Below are 20,772 nucleotides of genomic sequence, written 5' to 3' on the forward strand. Positions count from 1 at the left end.
TACACTAACCGCTACACTACCGTGCCTGCCCAACATCTTGACCCAACATTGAAAATCCCTCACTAAACTTTCTCACCTTTGTTTTCCTCCCTTTTTTATAACTCATTGACCATGCTTTGAGGCAACTTTTACATAGCGGATACTTAAAAAAATTTTAAAGTTCTTTGAAAATTTGTATTTGAAAAGTCTTGCTAGCTCTGGATGACTAGAACGTAGAACATAGAACACTATGTGACAGCACAGGCCCTTTGGCTCACAATGTTGTGCCGACATTTTATCCTGGTCTAAGATCTATCTAAACCTTCCCTCCCACATAGCCCCCTATTTTTCTATCATTCATGTGTCTATCTAAGAATCTCTTAAATGTCCCTAATGTATCTGCCCCCACAAACTCTGCCGGCAGTGCATTCCACGCACCCGTCGCTCTCTGTGTAAAAAAACTTAACCCTGATATCCCCCTTATACCTTCCTCCAGTCACCTTAAAATTATGTCCCCTCATGTTAGCCATTGTCGCACTGGGAAAAAGTCTCTGACTACTATCAAGCAAGCACTGATAAAGGTAGACCATGTATACAAATTGAGATTTATGTTTGTTTTATATTTTGTAGGTCTCCCAGGTCCTCCTGGACCTCCAGGGCCATCTGCTCCCAGATATGAAAAAGGAGAACCTGGTAACCCAGGTTATTCAGGGACCCCTGGACCACCGGGTGCGCGTGGAGACAAAGGATATCCAGGAAGCCCAGGAATCCCAGGCCCTCCAGGATTGAAGGGTAAGCATTAACGTGCAAGTTTATCGCCAGTTCCATTTGATGCTTCAGTATCCATTGAGGATTAAATATTTACATTACAGTATCTGCTCCCAGTTTGCATACTTCCTTCATCAGTGACCATCATCCTCCTGCACTGTTAAAATGCTTCCCCCTGTCAGACAGTGAGAGAGTGGCTGATAGCCATACAATTGCCTCTCAAGCCCTACTTAAGATACATTTTGGTACAGTATATTTTGGAGGAAGAGATTAATTTACTTTGAGTGACTCCATACCGTAACTGTATTTTCATTTTTTAAAGTTTATAAAAAAAAAATTCCTAGCTCGACCAAGGATTGTTTTAATATGTCTGTTTATTGAGGATACTTTCTAATTAATGGAATCCCATTTGAGCATGTAACTGCATATGTAGCTAATTCTTCAGCTAAAGGAAAAGAAATCAAAACTCTCCAATTGGTTTGTGGTGAAGTGCACCATCTAACATGGGACTGAGTCCCATCACAAAGCAAGGTTGCATTCATTCACTACTCAGTGGCAGACAGAGTGCTGTGTCCATTGTTTCTGCTTGTTGTCCAAAGTGATTATTTATGAATGTTAGGTTTGACTGATTTGTGACCATCCATGAATTGAACAGTCTGGTGACTAACAATATCAATATTGAAGTACATTTATTGACAAAGGCCACTTCATTGTACTGTGGGAAAATGATTGTACTAAGCAAGAAGCATTGGCTTAAGACGGAGCAGGATTGAAAAAAAAGAACCAAAGTCTACACCCAATCTATATATTGTTGTCAAATAAAGAACACTTATCTACTTGATAATGGGGAATAAAGGATGTGAAGGCTTTGGAAAGGTGCAGAAGAGGTTTATCAGGATGCTGCCTGGATTTGGGATTATCAACTATAAGGAGAGGTTGGACAAACATGGTTTGTTTTCTCTGGAGCGTCGTAGGCTGAGGGGAGACCACCTCAGCCCTCTACTCCTACTCCCTATACACTCACAACTGTGTGGCCAGATTCTGCTCTAACTCCATCTACAAGTTTGCAGATGATACCACCATTGTAGGCCGTATCTCAAACAGCGATGAGTCGGAGTACAGGAAGGAGATAGAGAGCTTAGTCATGACAACAACCTTCCCCTCAATGTCAACAAAACTAAAGAGCTGATCATTGACTTCAGGAAAGGGGGCAGTGTACATGCACCTGTCTACATCAATGGTGCTGAGGTCGAGAGGGTTGACAGCTTCACGTTTCTGGGAGTGAACATCACCAACAGCCTGTCCTAGTCAAATCATGTAGATGCCACAGCCAAGAAAGCTCACCAGCGCCTCTACTTCCTCAGGAGGCTAAAGAAATTTGGTTTGTCCCCTTTGACTCTCACAACTTTTACTGATGCACCATAGAAAGCATCCTATCTGGATGTATCACGGCTTGGTACGGCAACTGCTCTGTCCAAGACCGCAAGAAGCTGCAGAGAGTTGTGGACACAGCCCAGCACATCACGGACACCAGCCTCCCCTCCTTGGACTCTGTCTTTACCTCTCATTGTCTTGGTGTAGCAGCCAGCATAATCAAAGACCCCACCCACCCGGGACATTCTCTCTTCTCTCCTCTTCCATTGGGTAGAAGATACAGGAGCCTGAGGGCATGTACCACCAGACTTAAGGGCAGCTTCTACCCCACTGTGATAAGACTATTGAACAGTTCCCTTATACAATGAGATGGACTAATGACCTCATGATCTACCTTGTTGTGACCTTGCACCTTATTGCACTGCACTTTCTCTGTAGCTGTGACACTTTACTCTGTACTGTTATTGTTTTTTACCTGTACTACATCAATGCACTCTGTACTATCTCAATGTAACTGTGCTGTGTAATGAATTGACCTGTACGATCAGTTTGTAAGACAAGCTTTTCACTGTACCTCAGTACAAGTGACAATAATGAACCAATACCAATATCAATTAAAATTATGAGAGGCATAGATAGGGTAGACAGAATCTTTTTCCCAGGGTAGAAATGTCACGTACTAGAGGATGTACGTTTAGGGTGAGAGGGGAAAAGTTTAAAGGAGATGTGTGGAGTAAGTTTATTTTACACAGGATTGGTAGGTGCCTGGAATGGGCTACTGGGATAGTAATGGAAGCAGATATGATAGTGGTGTTTAAGAGGCTGTCAGATAGACACATGAATATGCAGGGAATGGAAGGGATATGGTTCATGTAGAGGCAGAAGAGATTTAGTCTAATTTGGCATCGTGTTCATCACAGACGTTGTGGGCTGATTGGCCTGTTCTTGTGCTGTACTGTTCTATGGTCTCAGACATAGAACATAGAACAGTGCAGCACAGGAACAGACCAATCTATAATGTGGTAATCTATAATCCAGAGATGACCTCTTTCAGGGTCCTACTTTTTCATTTCCTTCTCTAGCTCCTGAAAGACTGACTGCAGGACATTTGTTCTTGCCCTCCCAATGTTGTTGGTACCAACGTGAGCCACAATTTCTCATGCCTTTACCCTCCGCTGCTGAAAATTCTGCCCCATCTCATGATGTCCTTTAGCCTGGTACCAGGGAGGCAATAACTACATTGGCCTCATGATGATGATAATTTCCTTATCTATGTAATCTGCTATGCACTTTGCTGTTTCCCCCATGCAATCCCTTTCGCACAGCTATCATGATATTGACTACCCTCCTCCTTCAAGGTGTTGACATTCCTAGCAGTCACCAGTTGACGAATGCCAGTTGGACAGTGGCACACTCTTTGAAGACCCTTGCACCTCCTGCCTCTTCCTGCTCCTGCAGATGGCCACCATCTCTGCCTGTGAGGTGGCCAAATCAGGAACTTACAATCAGGAAATCCTCCGCTTGCTTAATGTCCCACCTGACACCCACTGCTCAGAGACCCTGAAGTTCCAGCATGCTGCAAGAATTGCAAGCAACAGATCTCTACTGAACATACATGATCTTAAAAAATACCATTCTCCTTTCAGAATGTAATTAGTATCTTGTTTAAGCAATTAATTTTAATTAATATCTCTAAACTTGAACTTCCAAGTCTCACTGTTCCCTCTTCTCTCTTGGACTACTTATTAATATTCCTTGCTTCATCTAATTCCCCCACTAACCTGCTCTGCAGAACTGGATTCTGATTATCAGAAAGACCTTCTTATATTACTGGTAAACTAGTTCTAGCCAGCCACCTTATTAGATGCGCCACCTAATTATACCCTGCAATTTTCCATTCTTAAAACTCATCGATGATCTTCATCTACTCCCCAGTGATAATCACTCAGCAATCTCCCCATTTTATACTTGCTCACTGATCTTCCATGTTAGACAATGCTGTCTCACTTTAGACTCTCTCAGTGACCTCCAGTTCTTTCTGAAATAGGTTTGAGGCAATCACAACCTCACTTTTGTGGAAAGTACCCACATGATATAAAACTGCCCATAATTTTTTATACATTAAAAACCAGGTCTTGCTCTGAAATAATCATAGTTCCAGATAGATAAAATTTTGTTTCACTGATGTATGTTAAGCATGCTTTCCTAGACTTCTTGATAAGGTACATTAAAGAACGTGAAGCAACACCCAGGTACGGATGCTGGGTGTAAAATGATGGAGGCAAAATTTTTGCATTTGTGGTAATGTTAATACGGAAATTGAGGATTAAAAGTGGTATATCTAATGTAAGATCATAAGGCATAGGAGATGGAGTAAGCAATTAGATTCTGTGAACCTCCTCTGCCATTCATCAAAATCATGGCTGATCTTCTACCTCAACCCATTTTCTTACAGTATTCCTACATCCTTTGATTCCCTTAGTACCCAGAAATTTATTGATTTCTATTTGGAATGAACTCAATGATTAGGGCTCAATGACTGTTTGGGTAAAGAATTCCAGAAGTTCACCACCCTCTGCATAAGGTCCAGACAATTTCCCCTCATGTGGCAAACCCGCCATCCCTGGAACCAGTCTAGCGATTCTTCACTGCACTCCCTTTATGGGAGGAATGTCATTACGTCATACAACATGGAAACATTCTATTCGGCCTACACATCCATGCCAACTAGTGGACACCTATCCATATTAATCCCAGCACTTGGCCCATAGCCTTCTATGCCAAGGCAATCTGAGTGCTTGCCTAGACACTTCTTAAATGCTGTTGGTGAGCCTGTTTCTCAGGCAGTGTAGTCCAGGTACTCAACACTCCCTGGGTTTAAAAGATGCCCCTCAGATCCCTTCTAAATCTCCTAACCCTTACCCTAAATCTATGTCAATGAAAAACCCGATGATGCTGGAGGAACTCAGCAGGCCAGGCGGCATCCATGGAGAAAAGCAGGTGGTCAATGTTTCGGGTCAGGATCCTTCTTCAGTCCTGACCTGCTGAGTTCCTCCAGCAACATCATGTTTTTCATCTAGATTCCAGCATCTGCAATCCTTTGTTTCCCTAAATCTATGTCCTCTAGTTTTATCTACCTTTGATATGGAGGAAAGACTCCTGCAGTCCACCCTTTCTACATCCTTCATAATTTTACATACCTCAGTAATGTACCTTCTCAATCTTCTCCACTCTAGGGAAAACAGTCTCTCCTCATAACTAAGGTACTCTATCTCAGGCAACATCACGGTAATCTCCTCTGCACCCCCTTCAGCGCTATCCAATCTTTCCTTTGGTGTGGTGGCCAGAACTGTATGCACTACTCCAACTGAGGTCTGACCAATATTTCATAAAATTGAAGCATAACCTTCCTGCTCTTATATTCAGTGACCCAACTAATGAAGGTCAGTATCCCATATGTCTTCTTAGTCACATTATCTGCCTGTGTTGCCACTTTCAAGGATCCTTGGACTTGCACAACAATTTTCCTTTGTCCCACAATGCTTCCTCAGATCCTACCATTCATAGTGTATGTCTAACCTCATCGGTGCTCCTTAAATGCATCACCTTACGTTTATCAGGTTTAAACTCTGTCTTCCATTTCTCATCTCATTTTACCAGCACATTAATATCACCCTGTAGCCCTAAGACTACACACTGTCAACAACTCCACCTATCTTTGCATCATTTATGAACTTGCCTGTTCATATCTCCTACTTACTGATCCTTTTTAGGTAAGATCAAAACATGCATAATACTCAAGATACGTTCTCACTATGCCCTATGGAACTACAGTAAGACATCTTTGCTCCTTCACTCAAATCCTTTCATAAAAAGACCAACATGTCTTGCCTGCCTACATCTGCACTGGCTTTGAGTGACTGGTGTATAAGGATACCATGGTCCCTTTATATATCAGCATTACCCAATCTCTCACCATTTTTAAAAATACAGGCCGTCCCCGTGTTACAAATGCCCATTACAAATGAGCTCCCATAATATTAACTTCAGAAGTCTGACGTACATATATATGTTTGTTCCTACAACAGCAGCACTGGTTTCCTCTCCCCCCACCCACTTCTCTCCCCCTCTCTCCCCCCCTCCCTCTCCCCCCTCCCTCTCCCCCCTCCCTCTCCCCCCCTCCCTCTCCCCCTCCCTCTCTCTACCCCTCTGTCTCCCTCTCTCTCTTCTCTCCCTCCCTATTTTTAGTAATTGTTCGTTCTTCTCAACCTTTTGTGTTTTTGATGCCATTCATTACAATAATATGGAGGTATGGTTATGCTATCAAGTGATTTTTGTATATTTTCTGACTTATGGACAAAATCAATTTAAGGACATCTGTGAAAATGGAACCCATTCATTACCCGGGAATGGCCTGCATTCTACTTTATTTTGTTATGTGTACCAAAGTGAGTAATTTCACTTTTTTTCACATTATATTGCATTTGTCATATTCTTGCCCACTCACTCTGTTTATCAATTACAGAATCAGATTTATTATGTATGACATGAAATTGGTTGTTTTGCAGTAGCGGTACAGTGCAAAGACTTAAAATTACTACAAATTACAAAAATAAATAAGTAGTGCAACAAAAAGGAATAACGAGGTAGTGTTCATGGGTTCATGGACCGTTCAGAAATCTGATGGTGGAGGGCAAGAAGCTGTTCCTGAATCATTGAGTGGTGGTCTTCAGGCTCCTGTACCTCCTCCCTGATGGTAACTTCCCATTGAAGCCCCTTCATGTCCTCCTCCCTACTCACAATCCCATCTGCAGATTTGGAAATGTGACATGTTGTCCCCTCAGTTAAATCGCCAGTATAGATTGGGAGTAACTGAACCCCAGCACCATTCCCTGCAATACTCCACTAGATACAGCGTGTCAACCTGGGAGAGATCCATTTGTTCCCTCTCTTTGCTCACTGTCTGATAACCAAGTCTCAATCCATATAGGTGCATTACCCCCAATTCTGTGCTCTAACCTTGACCAACCTCCTGTGCGGTACCTTATCCACAGCCTTCTGAAAATCCAAATATCCCACATCCACTGGTTCATCCTTATCTGTTCTGCTGGTCTTATCCTCAAAGAACTCCAGTAGATTAGACAAATGTGATTTCCCTTCAATAAACCTATGCTGACTCTGCTCATTTTCTATTCAATTCAAGGTGTTCTGTTATTAAAATTCTCAGATTTATATTCTGTTCAATCTCTTTATGGTTATGACAAGGAGTGCTACTAAATCCATTTTCAAATATAAGGTAATGAAAACTTAATTCTTTATTTTAGGTCAAAGGTCAGAACCAGGCATAAATGGATTTCCAGGAACAGATGGCCCTCCTGGTGATCCAGGGTACCCAGGACCGAGCGGGGATCCTGGTCAAAAAGGTAAGATGTCTCATTGCATTCTCCTTCTTGCTGGAATTAGCATCACTCAATGAGTTTTAAGAAAATCACGAGAAATTCAGTAGTTCAGGAACCCAACATATTACTTGTATTCCATTTCAGAATTAATTACAAAATTATTATCAATTGACTGTAGGTGGATACTAGTTACAAGGGGATAAAACTGTTTACAATGAGATAGTAAATTAGTTACAATGCAGTAAATGGTTACAATGGGATAGAAATCTTTTATAAAGTGGTAGAAATAGTTAAAGTGAGATTAATCTTGTGACAATTGGATAGAAATTGATGTTTTGCTTTAGATATAAATGAATGGTTGATGAGGAGCACTTGAGGATGCGTTTGATGGCTCTGGGCCTATATTTGCGGAATTTAGAAGGATTGGGGGGGGGTGGATCTCATTGAAACCTACTGAATATTGAAAAGCCTGGATAGAGTGGATGTGGAGAGGATGTTTCCAGTAGTGGGAGAGTCTAGGAACAGAGGGCACAGCCACAGAATAGAAGGATGTCCCTTTAGAACAGAGATGAGGAGGAATTTCTTTAGCCAGAGGGAGATGAATCTGTGGAATTCATTGCCACAGACGGCTGTGGAGGTCAAGTCACTGAGTATATTTAAAGCGGAGGTTGATAGGTTCTTGATTAGTAAGGGTGTCAAAGGTTACGGGGAGAAGGCAGGAGAATGGGTTTGAGAGAGAAGAATACCTCAGCCATGATTGGATGGCAGAGCAGACTTGATGGGCCGAATGGCCTAATTCTGCTCCTATGTCTTATGGAGTAAGATTTGATTATAAGCAGAGAAAGTTGATGGGGATAAAACATGATGGGATAGAAATTATCATTCAGTTTTGCACATTTTTCTGTCCAAAACTAGCCCCCAATACAAACAGCACACATCCTGCACTGAACCACTTGATGCCAAGGAACTGCAGAAATGCTGCCATCTGCACTGTGTAATGAATTGATCTGTACAAACAGTATGCAAGACAAGTTTTTCACTGTACCCCGGTACACATGATAATAATAAACCAATACCCATACCTTATTGCCCCAAACACTTGATTGTTGTCTCTCAACACTTCCCAAACCAAACAAAAGTAACGTTTTACATATAATTAGGGATACTGCACCTGAGCCTTTTTATAACATTCATGTCAAGGTGTGCCTGGGAAACCACCTTGTTAAACCAGCCCAACAAATCATAGTTAGAACAGTCAGCAAGTTGATGCTGAGGTTGCTATTCTAGATGTATGGCCCCACCTGGATTCATCCATCCAATCCTGTTATGAATGCCCCGTTTCCACTTGCTTTATAATATATTGTAACATTTTCCCTACTATTGATCTCTGTCTAACTGTTCTATAGTCCCCTGTTTTCTCTCCTCCATTCTTAGTTGGGGGTTCATATTTGCTACCTTCCAAAGTGTAGTAACCATTCCAGGAATCTATGGAATTTTGGATGAAGACATCTAAAGCACCCTTCCACCAAAGCCAACTTTTTCAAAACCCTAGGATTCAGCTCATCAGGTCCCGGGGATTTATCACTTTTTAGTTCCATTAATTTCTCCAATACTAATTTTTTAGAAATGCTAATATCCTTATGTACCTCATTCACTCTAGGCCAGAGAAGTGGCAGTGTGCCAGTACATGCAGCTCTCCACAACTTCCAGAGGTTTTCTGTGTCTTCTTCAGTAAAGATAGGCACAAGATTTGTTTAGTTACTCGGCAATTTTCTTACTCCCCATATTAATTCTCCTGTTTCAGTCTGTAAGGAGCCCATATTTAGCTAATTTTTTTCTGTTTTGCATATCTAGAGAAGATCATGTTTCTCAATAGAGTATTCTCATGTTCTATTTTTCTTATCCTTATTAATTCCTTGGCACTAATGCACTTCCACCTGTCTGGAACTGACATTTTCTCCCACCCCTCTTGTTACCTCTCTGGCATTTTCGATCAACGCTCACTTTCTGGCACTTACATGCTTAGAAACTTCTCCGGCGTTGACATTCTCCATCACAAATGTACTCTGCTACCTCTGTCCACATTTGTCAGGGGGCTCCAAGTAATGGTTTACACAGTTCTAACAAGGTAGAACAGGGGGGTTATTCCTGGTGTGCTGGCCAATATATATTCCTCACTCAATATTACATTACCTGGCTATTATCACCTTGTTGTTTGTGATAGCTTGTGATACGCAAAATGCCAAAGAAGCTTCCTTGTGTTTTATCATGACTAGGCTTCAGTGCTTTGGAACAATCCAAGGGAAAGTTACAACACTTCTTTTAACAAAACTTTTAAAAATCTTGCATCATTGCCAAGCGCTGACTAGAAAATTTACAATATTCCCTACAGAAACTAAAAATCATGAGAATCATGCTTTAGGTTTGTGAAACTGTTCAAACTGACAAAAAACATGAGGCAGCTGGAGTAGATTATGCACAGCTATCGCCTACCCAGATTATTCACCAGATCCATTACAGGTGTGCCAAATCTTGTCAACCTCTTGCCTGGAAGTGCTGCCACCATCTGCCCACATCTGCACTTTTCTGGCCCAGATGTAGCAGGTCTGGTCTTGCCGGTCATATGTACCCACTTGGTTTTCAGTAGTGTACTAAGGAAGCCCTACCCCAAAGTGACTTTGAAAACCTTAACATCTAGCAAAGACCCACCTCCTGGTTTCTCCAGTGTAAAACCTGTGAGATTTTTAATGGTTTTTTAAAAGACTCTGAATGACAAAGTCATGAAAAAACTGCTAAAAATTAAGAAAATGATTTCATAATTTTTAAAATATTCACTTTTTTCAATAAAAGAATAACATTATCTACAAATTCCTACTTCCACTTTGCCTTATAACTGCAGCCCTACAATACCCAATGAATTCAGTGATGGGTTTGGTCCTGTAGAGCGTTTAACAGATATGGCATTAACTGTTGAGTCACAAGAGGCTGCAGATACTGGAATCTGGAACAACACTGAAGGAACTCAGCAGGTCAGGCAGCATCTCTGGAGGGAAATGGACAGCCGACATTTCGGGTCGAGACCCTTCATCTGGACTAAAAGATAAAGGGGTGATAGGCAACATAAAAAGGGGTGGAGAAAGATCTAGCAAGTGATATGTGGATCCAGGTGAGGAAGGGTGAAAGGCAGATGGAGGAGGGGAGAGTGGGAATCGAACCAGAAGCTGGGAGGTGATAGGGGGAAGCGACAAAGGGCTGAAGATGATGGAATCTGATGGGAGAGGAAGGTAGAGCGTGGAATCAAGTGATGGATGTGGGGAGGGCAGATGGGAAGAGTAGGGAGGGGCAACCAGTGGGATTAAGCGTTGCTCAGTAAGTTTAGGATTGCCAGTTTTGGCAACATGCTTCGAAGTCTTGGGCCTGCTTCCAGTCAAACAGCTAAATGCAGGTGATTCTGCTTCATTGGCCTGAGAAATCCAGCTCAATGCACTGTCACAAGGCAGTGCATAATAACGTGTTATAACAGACAGCCCTAACAAGAAGACTCATAAGAAGCCAATACTGTAGATCTGATTTACAAGGACAATAAAATCACATGCCAAAAATAATGTCAGAGATGGATGGCTCCTCATTCAAGAACAATGGAAGGTTTTAAAAGGGCGATTTAAATTCTGCACTTGGCAGAAATACAGAGGGAATATAAGGAAGCACAGACATGGCATGGACTGGGATGGGATCGAGTGGTCTGAGCAGGTTCAGGAATTCCAGATGCCATCTCCTCTTGCATTAAAACTGGGCCTGGCTGGCGCCCTGTAAATGCGGTGCCTTTGGTGTTGACCCCTGCAATCTGCAGGTGCCAGCTGGTGATCCCAGCCTAGCAGCCAGAGCCTTAGTTGATGTAACTTCAAGGCCTGTTTTTCTGGAAATGATTCAGCTTAACAACTGGCACCTTGTATAACCAAACAACTTTTTACCTGTCCTTAAAACCAAAAAAATTACCAGTGATGACACAACAGCCACAGAAAGGGGTTTAATGTCGAATTCTGGGCCACAGCAACATTTTAGCAACAGATTAGTCAATAAAGGTGCAATCTCAATTAGCTTGGGAGACTCCAGGAATCCCTCCAGAGCATTGCTGCCTCAAACTCAGGAAAACAATCAATGATCCATGAAAAACAATGTATGCTTCTTATTTTGTTTTATTTGAATGCTATTTAAATTGGTAATAAAAATATCAAAGATAGAAAAAAACAAGGCAATTTTACTGACATTCAAATTTCAGCCAAATGAGTAATAAATAGTTTATTTTCCCACATTTGAATTGGCAAGGGCAGGTGGTGTACCAAGCGGAAACATGTTGGCCAACCAGTTATGGGATCATAAAGGTGGGACAGTAAGTGACAAAAATTCATACGATAGAGCGTATAGGATTTCCTTCAATGTGGGTAACAATAAAGGAATTTTGAGATTGCTTATGGAAACAATATTCAGCCTAAAGGAATGTATCATGTGAAGCCACGAGCCACCTCTCCCAACACACTCCTGTTGACAGTGCATTGTTATTCTGGCTGTTGGCTAACCTTCTCAAATGATCATTGTTTCTCTGTGTTCCCCAACAACGAATAACAGCAGGAAGGGTGAAGTGAGGGAAATTGCAAGTGACACACACTCAGAGACAGAGGCCCTAAAACAGGTACCTGAGGATTATAATCATGCTTCTTTTCTGGGGAAATTGTATCAATTAGAAGTGCCATGATACTGGTGAGACTGAATTTATTCACCACACATCATTGAAAAGGAAGAATTCATGGACAACATCTGTCTAATGATATCTTCCACCAATGGGTGGAAATCAACAAACTAGGTGTAGAGACTTGTCACAGAACACTTAGTTTTCCATCAGGTTAGGATTTCTAAAGTGTATAAATCCTATCAAATTTGCCAGTCTCTCAAATCTTTGGATTTGGATCTAGCCTTTGAAGTTCAGAGGTATAACAGGTGGTCTTGTTGAGATATATAAAATAACCGGTGGATTGAAGGGGCAGACGTAGAGAGGGCCGGAGAACATAGAACTAGGACTCATAGTCTCAGGATAACAGGTCAGCAATTTAGAACTGAGATGTGGGGAAATTCCATCACTCAAAGTTGTGAATCCTTAAAATTCGGTAATCCGGTGTGTTGCTAATGCTCAGTTGATAAGCAGGATAGATTTTTGAGGACCAAGAGAACTGAGGAATATTGGATCCAGTTGTTGTGTTACAGCTATGATCTTATTGAATAGAAGAGCCAAGTGACTCTCTTCCTTTTCCTGTTTCACTGATATGATAATGCTCTGCTTTAACTCTTTTATCTGTGTAAATATAGTCATTCCCTTTCCTTACACAGTCTGTTAGTTGAGAATTATTGTATTCTATGTAGGCTTCCCAGGACGTCCAGGACCCCCAGGGCGAAAAGTAGAAGTTCCAAGGCCTCGTGGGTTTCCAGGTGATGTTGGCCCACCAGGATTTGATGGATCAGCCGGTCCTCCAGGAGACCAAGGTAGCCCTGGTTATCCAGGATTTCCAGGTATGTGAATCTATTAGGCTGTGTGTAACAAATAACAATATGTTAACTTTTTCACATTTGGTCCAGTTGTTTTTGGAATAGAATCACAGAATAGTACAGCACAGAAACAGGCCCTTCGCCCCACCACATCCATGCTGACCTTTTTGCACATCTACACTAATCCCGAGACACACGAAAATTTTGCAGATGCTGGAATCTGGAGCTGTACACAAAAAGTGCTGAAGGAACTCAGCAGATCAAGCACCATCCATGGAGGAAATAAACAGTCAACGTTTTGGGCCAACACCCTTCTTTCCCTCTCCCACCCACCATCCCCCTCTCACCTGGACTCGCTTATCACCTGAACTCACCTATCACCTGCCTGCGTGTGCTCCTCCCCCCATCTTCTGCCCTCTTCCTCTCCAGTCCTGTTGAAGGGTCTCGGCCCGAAATGTCAACTGTTTATTTCCCTCCATGGATGCTGCCTGACCTGCTGAGTTCCTCCAGCACTTTTTGTGTATTACACTAATCCCGTTTGGTTTATTAGATCTGTATCCTTCTGTGTATTGCCTACTTAAGTGTCTGTCTAAATATCTCTTAAACATGGTGATTGTTTACTCCTCTGGGAGTGTTTCCAGATATTCAACCACTCTATTTGTAAAAAAAAACTTTCCCTTCAAATCCCCTTTCAATCTCCTACCATGGGGGAGAAAGATTCTGACTATCTACATGATTACAATTTTACATACCTCGATCAGGTCACCCACTCAGCTTCCTTCAATCCAGGGAAAACAAAGTACTGAAGTCTGCCAATCCAGGCACTCTCTCCAGCACAACCGCATTATGAGAGTCTAAAACCACAGGGCATAGGTTTAAGGGGAAAGATTTAAAGGGGATCTGAGAGGCAAGATTTTCACACAGGGGGTGGTGGGTATATGGAATGAGCTGCCAGAGGAAGTGGTAGATGTGGATACAATAACAATGTTTAAAAGACATTTGGATAGGTACATGGATAGGAAAGGTTTGGAGAGATATGGGCCAAATACAGGCAAATGGAACCTGCTCAAGAAGATACCTTGGTCAGTATGAACCAGTAGGGCTGAAGGGCCTGTTTCTGTGCTGCATAATTCTATGACTTTATGACTCTATCTTTCCTATAGTGTGGTGACCAGAACTTCACACAATACTCCAAGTCCTGTCTAACCAGTGTTTTATAAAGTTGCAACATAACACCCCAACGTTTATATTCTAAGTCCCGATCTATGAAGGCAAGCGTGTTCTGTGCCCCCTTTACTATTCTATCTACCTCTTGTCAGGGAACTATGGACTTGAACCCCAGGGTCCCTCTGTTCATCAACTTTCCTTGGTGCCCTAACATTTACTGTATATGTCCTACCCCTAAATGACATCCTTAAAAAGAATTCCCTCACATTTGTTGGGATTAAATTCCATCTACCAACATTCCACCCTACTTTTCATCTGATCTATATCCTGCTGTAATGTTATTTGCAAACTTAACTGATCATACCATCTCATACATCCAAGTTCTTTACAAATATCACAAAAACCAGGGTCCCAGCACTGATCCCTGCAGTACACCACTGGTCAAAGAGCAGAAAAGTATCCTTCCACCGATACCCTTTCTGCTTCCTATCACCAAACCAATTTTGGGTCCAATTACCCAGTTCACCCAGGATCCCATGTGCCATAATATTCTGGACCAGCCTACCATGTGGGACCTTGTCAAGCACCTTCAAGTCCATATAGACAATATCTACTACCCTGCCTTCATCAGTCCTCTTAGTAACCTCCTCAAAAAAGCCAATCAAATTAGTGAGGCAGGATTTTCCACACACAAAGCCATGCTGACTGTCCCTGATCAGCCCCTGCCTTTCCTAACATATATAAATCCTATCCCTTAGGATTTTCTCCAATAATTTCCCTACCACTGATGTAAGCTCACCAGCCTGTCTCTGCTACCTTTCTTAAATAAAGGAACAACATTAGCTTTCCTCTGGTATCCTGTGGCTATCAAAGATACAAAAATCTCCATCAGAGCCCCAGCTATCTCCTCCCTTTCTTCCCAGAACAATCTAGGATTTATCTCATCTGGCCCTAGGGATTTATTACCCCTTATGTGCCCCATGACATCTAATGTTTCCTCTTTCGTAATACTGACTCGTTCCAGATTATCCATATACCCATCCCTGAACTCACTGTCGTCTATGTCCTTCTCCTTGCTAAATATAGAGGAGAGGTATTAATTTAGGACCTCAAACCCACCCCAACCCCTTCCTCAGTCATAGAGGAGAAAACTGAGGGAGTTAAGGAAATAATTATTTGTCTACACCGCATAGGCTTTAGCAGAGTAGATCACATGTTTGTTCAGCACCCATTGTTTTACCATCACATTGAAATAAATGGGATTAGATTTGGGGCAACTTCTAGATCAAGTGGACAGTCTTGATCCCTGTTCATTGAGTAGAAATTTGCCCCACAGGGTTCCACAGTTGTGAAATCCAAGGTAGGATTAAATTAGAGTGAGCATCGTTGCAGGAATGCAGGGAGGAGAAAGATGGACAGAATAGTGAACTGTGCTGTTAGCTTATTCATCCCACATAATTCCAAGGCGTACATGCAGGCAATTCACAGTGTTGTCCTTTTTCCGTTGCCAAGATAAGGCATTTTCCATTCATGAAAAGTATGGAAGTGTCATTTACTTGTCATTTTTTTTCCAGAAATATTTGGTGATATTTAAAAACCACTGTAATCTATTTCACCATTGTGTGCCTCAATTTCATCTGGGCTGGGTCATTGTGCCAATGGGAAATTTCAGGGGAGTTTGATTTTTTTTACAAAGGATTACTGCTACTGAAAGCAAGCCAAGATTTGTTTGAGGCTGAGAAAAACAGTACAATTGAACCAGTAAAATCTTTAACTGAACAAGTGCCCTGGCAATTTTATTGCTCCGACATTATGTTCTTTGGGTGAATGTAAATATTAAAAAGTACAAATAATTTATGGATGCATCACCCTAATTTTATTCCTTACTCGCATGAAAACATTTTCTCTTCTAGACTACTATTCCTTGCATATCTCCATCCACTGGCACGTTAAATAGCTATTGAGCAAACCAAAACATTAAGCATTGGTGTGTTTAAATCTGCTTGTGATTACTGTGTTGCTCATGTCCATCATTCTCAAAGGAAGTCTGGGTTTGGGTTCAAAGGAGAAAACATTAAACTTTTGAAACCATCTTGAGATAGTTGTTTGCTGCTGTGTACTGACTCCCTTTGAGATTGTAAATGGGAGCACCACTGGAGTCATGTGCATAGTAAATTTTCTCATTTTTCTTTGTTCCGTTCTTTATAATTCAGGTCTCAAAGGTCAGCCAGGGAAACCTGGCAGGGTGGGACCAAATGGTTTGCCTGGCTCTATGGGTCCTGTGGGAGATCCAGGTCCGAAGGGATATCCTGGATTGCCTGGATTAGAGGGTAAGTAGAATACATAGACCATTAAAACAAAACGATGTACTTAAAATAGCACCACTCTACTGATTTTTGACTCTGCTATTCCATTATTTATTGGGACAGCACAGTGTCACAACCAGTAAAGCTGCTACCACATAGATCCAGGGTTCAATCTTGCCTTTCGGTGCTGTCCGTGTGGAGCTTTCAGGTCCTCCCCGTGACTGCATGGGTTTCTTCCAGGTGCTCTGGTTTCCTCCTGAATTTTAAAGAAATGCGAGTCGGTAGGTCAATTGGCCACTGTAAATGTGGTAGAATCTGGGGGGCAGTTGATGGGAATGCAGGGAGTATAAAGTCGATTTATTGTATGGTTAGCGTAAATAGGTGGTTGATGGTCGGCATTCACTAACTTGGCCGGAGGGCCTGTTTCCATGCTGTATTGGTGAACCACAGGTTTTTTGTCTCTGTATAGTAACAATCTGCATTCCAAAGTTCATCACTTCACAATTTTGACGCTACATTGCAATTACCACTTGTGCTCCTCTTTCACTATTCTGTGTATGCCGTATAGAGACAATCATGGTCTCAGGACAGGCAAAATCCTTTCTCAGTCATGGAAGTAGTCTTAAAAAGTAGCCACTGCTGTCACGCAGGAAATACATTGGCCATACATGATGATGAGCAAATAATCAGTGTGTTAATGTTCACTGAGGGATGACTATTGGCTAGAGTAGTGCAAATAATGTAAGGGACATTTTAAGAGGGTAACTAGGGTCTCAACACAATACAGCTCTGAGAGATGAGGCTTGTAACAATACAGCAAGTGTTTGGGTTGGTGTTTGGAACCCTCTCCTTCTGAGTCAGTGTGTGACCATCAAGGCACAGCTGGCAGCCAGTGCAAGGCTACATGGTGTGAATTAACTTCAGCGTGCATTTGAGCCCTGAATGTTCATGCAGAGCTCCCATTAACTTAAAGAATTCAAAACTGCCAACAACACTGAGGGAAACCAGCAAAAACAAGATAATGGGTTTGCAGTACTTTGGTATTTCCCACAGGCACAGTAGTGTAGCGGTTAGCATAACGCAATTACAGCGCCAGCGACCCAGGTTCAATTTCCACCGCTGTCTGTAAGGAGTTTGTATGTTCTCCCCGTGTCTTCGTGGGTTTCCTCCGTGTGCTGCAGTTTCTGCCCACATTCCAAAGACATACGGGTTAGGAAGTTGTGGGCATGCTATGTTGGCACGGGAAGCGTGGCGACCCTTGCGGGTTGTCCCCAGAACACTCTACACAAAAGATGCATTTTATTGTGTGTTTCGATGTACATGTGACTAATAAAGATATCTTATCTTGCATTGTTCCCTAATTAATTCTTTCTTCTGCAGGTTATCCGGGGAAACAGGGTTTGCCAGGACGGCCAGGAGACACATCCCGTGGCGTGAGTGTGGGCTACACACTGGTAAAGCACAGTCAGTCAGATAATGTGCCACCCTGCCCATTGGGGGTGAACAGACTGTGGGACGGGTACAGCTTGCTGTACGTGGAGGGACAAGAAAAGGCACATAACCAGGATCTGGGTAAGTGCATGGCTGCCTATGCCCCACCCCAGAATAATAACAGTGGGACCCTGAGATAGGGTCATGTCAACATTGTGACATAATGTGTGAGACTTTAAAATGGCATTCAGAGGAAGCTGCACTAAACATCCAACAGTAACACCATCAACAGAGAGTGCTTTGGTTCTAAGCACCGGGGGAAAGTTCTGAAAGTATTTGAATATAGGCCAGTTTGAACAATTCTTCCCAACGAGGAAGTGTCAACTGCAGTGTCATGAAAGGTTGTCATTGTAAGATGTCATTGGTTTTAATTGATTTTAAAGTGGGTCATTTTATTGAATCCCTCTCCAAAGGATAAGTTGGGCACTATCTCTCCATATCTTACCGGGAGTTTGGCACAGTCAGTGAATCTTGCCTCTGTGATCAGGAGAAGCCAAGGTCAATGCTGTAAATTGGTTAGTCTCAGCTAGAATACCATGCAGGTTCTGCAGTTAGCCTCTGCACTGCCAGACTTGGATTAGCTGAGTGAAAGGAAAATAGAGGGTTATGGGAGGTGAAGGAGAGAGGGGGATAGATTGAATGTGGATAAGGTTTATATAGGTTGGCACAACATCGTGGGCTGAAGGACACATACTGTGCTGTACATGTTCTATGTTCCAGTCCTCACCCATAAGAAGTGTGTACACCACTGGCAAAGACTGTAGCGCTTACAAGTAACTGACAGCTCTGGTCAAGCCTTGTCCAGGATGAGGCTGCAATGATGGCCTTTTGGAGAAGTTGCCAAGTGGCAGCTGATCCCTTTGGTGTCTTCAGAGTGGGTCAGCATCTTAAGTGGAGAGAATGGGGTCTGCATTTATTAGGAGAAAGACGACATTTTAGAAGTTACTTATTAGTGGAAGAATCTGGTTTATACTGAAGAAGGCAGGTGAACAAAGCGTTGTAGCAAGGACCATGTGGCATAGGTCTGGATTCCGCTAAAGGCATGTGAATGTTTCTAAAAACTCCTGTCTTCCCTTTTCTCCAGGAATGGCTGGTTCGTGTTTGCCTCGTTTCACCACGATGCCTTTCCTGTATTGCAATGTCGATGAGGTCTGCCACTATGCAAACAGGAATGACAAGTCCTATTGGCTTTCCACCACCGCCCCCATCCCCATGATGCCTGTCTCCAACCGGCAGATCCAACAGTATATTAGCCGCTGCTCTGTCTGTGAGGTGCCATCTCAGGCTATTGCTGTACACAGCCAGGACATAACCATCCCGCAGTGCCCTGACGGTTGGCGAAGTCTCTGGATAGGATACTCTTTCCTTATGGTTAGTGCAACTTTCTTTCAGCAGATCTTGGCATTGGTACCGTGAGGAGTTTCCCCCCAGTGGGATGGCCAACACAAGGCAGTAGCGGAATGGGTGTGGCAGGGACAGCCAGGATTGAAGATTTCTTCACAAGATTTGTTGAGCAGAACAGAGCTGAGGGCGAAAAGAAGATCATTTACCTCACATAAGCTCTTATACCACTTACTGGACGTTTTCAGCTGTTTTGTTTACTTTGGGGATTATCCATCAGTTTCCCCCGACTCATCAGGGGTCTTACAATGCATTAACCAACACACTAGTCTAGGCAGCAAGAGTTAACGGGCTGGTTTACCTTATGTGGTTCCAAGGCTACGCACTACCTTCTCTCCTGTCACCCATACATACACATTTATTTCGAGTCCATGCATAGAGGTCAACATGGAATCATTGACTGATCCCTGTCCCTGACTCTCCCCTAAATAAGCTGTATTCCAGATTCTAGTAGTAGAATCTTTAACCTTTATGAGATCCGCTAACTCCACACAGACTCCGGAGCTAATCTGGAACAACAAACAAGATGCTGGAGGAACACAGCGGGTTAGATAGCATCTATGAAGGGAAACGGACAGTCGATGTTTCAGGTCGAGACCCTTCATCTGGATGGAGGGGAGAGAGCCAAAATAAAAGGGTGAGGGGAAGAGGTGGAGCAAGAGCTGGCAGGTGATAGGTGGATTCAGGTGAGGAGGGGTGATAGGCAGATAGAGGAGGGAAGGGTGGAATTAGTGATAGAGGCTGGGAGGTGATACAGTAGGTGGAGATGACAAAGTGCTGAAGCAGATGGAATCTGATGTATCTGGAACCTAATCTAGAACCCAATCTGGAAATCTGGCTCAGCACCACAGGATGTTCCCAATGTGCCATCAACAGAGACTGAGACTGCAGTGTGGAAATCGTCACTTCACCTTGTCCAGTGTCTACCTCGTGTGTGTTTTCTGTCAAAGCCAAGGGCTTGGGATCAAAGTGCAGACCAAATCAGGGGGTGAAGTCCGGGGTTTTAAAGTGGGAGGGAAATGAGGGAAAAGTGGCAGCACGGTAGTGTAGCAGTTAGCGTAACGATATTACAGTGACCCGGGTCAATCAGTTTGTACATTCTCCCTGTGTCTGCGTGGGTTTCCTCCGGCTGCTCCGGTTTCCTCCCACATTCCAAAGATGTACGGGTTAGGAGCTGTGGGTATGCTATGTTGGCGCCAGAAGATTGGCGATACTTGCGGGCTGCATTCTCAGTAATGCAAAAAGACTCATTTCACTGTGTGTTTCAATGTACATGTGACTAATAAATAAATAAAATGAGGGTGAGGGAAGTGGTTTTCATAGCTGTGGACAAAGAATGTCTGCAAAGT

General features: G+C 42.8%; 1 protein-coding gene across 5 annotated transcripts in view; it reads left to right on the forward strand.

The window, feature by feature from the left end:
* The window catches only part of col4a6 (collagen, type IV, alpha 6), a 356,258-nt gene that overhangs the window by 331,207 nt on the left and 4,279 nt on the right, over positions 1-20,772 (forward strand). For all 5 annotated transcript variants that reach the window (XM_052022087.1, XM_052022085.1, XM_052022088.1 and 2 more), the window contains 6 exons: positions 610-771; positions 7,446-7,544; positions 12,936-13,082; positions 16,439-16,555; positions 17,912-18,103; positions 19,107-19,393. In XM_052022087.1, coding sequence (XP_051878047.1) covers positions 610-771; positions 7,446-7,544; positions 12,936-13,082; positions 16,439-16,555; positions 17,912-18,103; positions 19,107-19,393 — 1,004 coding nt within the window. The remainder of the gene's footprint in view (positions 1-609; positions 772-7,445; positions 7,545-12,935; positions 13,083-16,438; positions 16,556-17,911; positions 18,104-19,106; positions 19,394-20,772) is intronic.

Source organism: Pristis pectinata, chromosome 8 (genome assembly GCF_009764475.1).
Source record: "Pristis pectinata isolate sPriPec2 chromosome 8, sPriPec2.1.pri, whole genome shotgun sequence".
In the NCBI taxonomy this organism is placed as follows: domain Eukaryota; kingdom Metazoa; phylum Chordata; class Chondrichthyes; order Rhinopristiformes; family Pristidae; genus Pristis; species Pristis pectinata.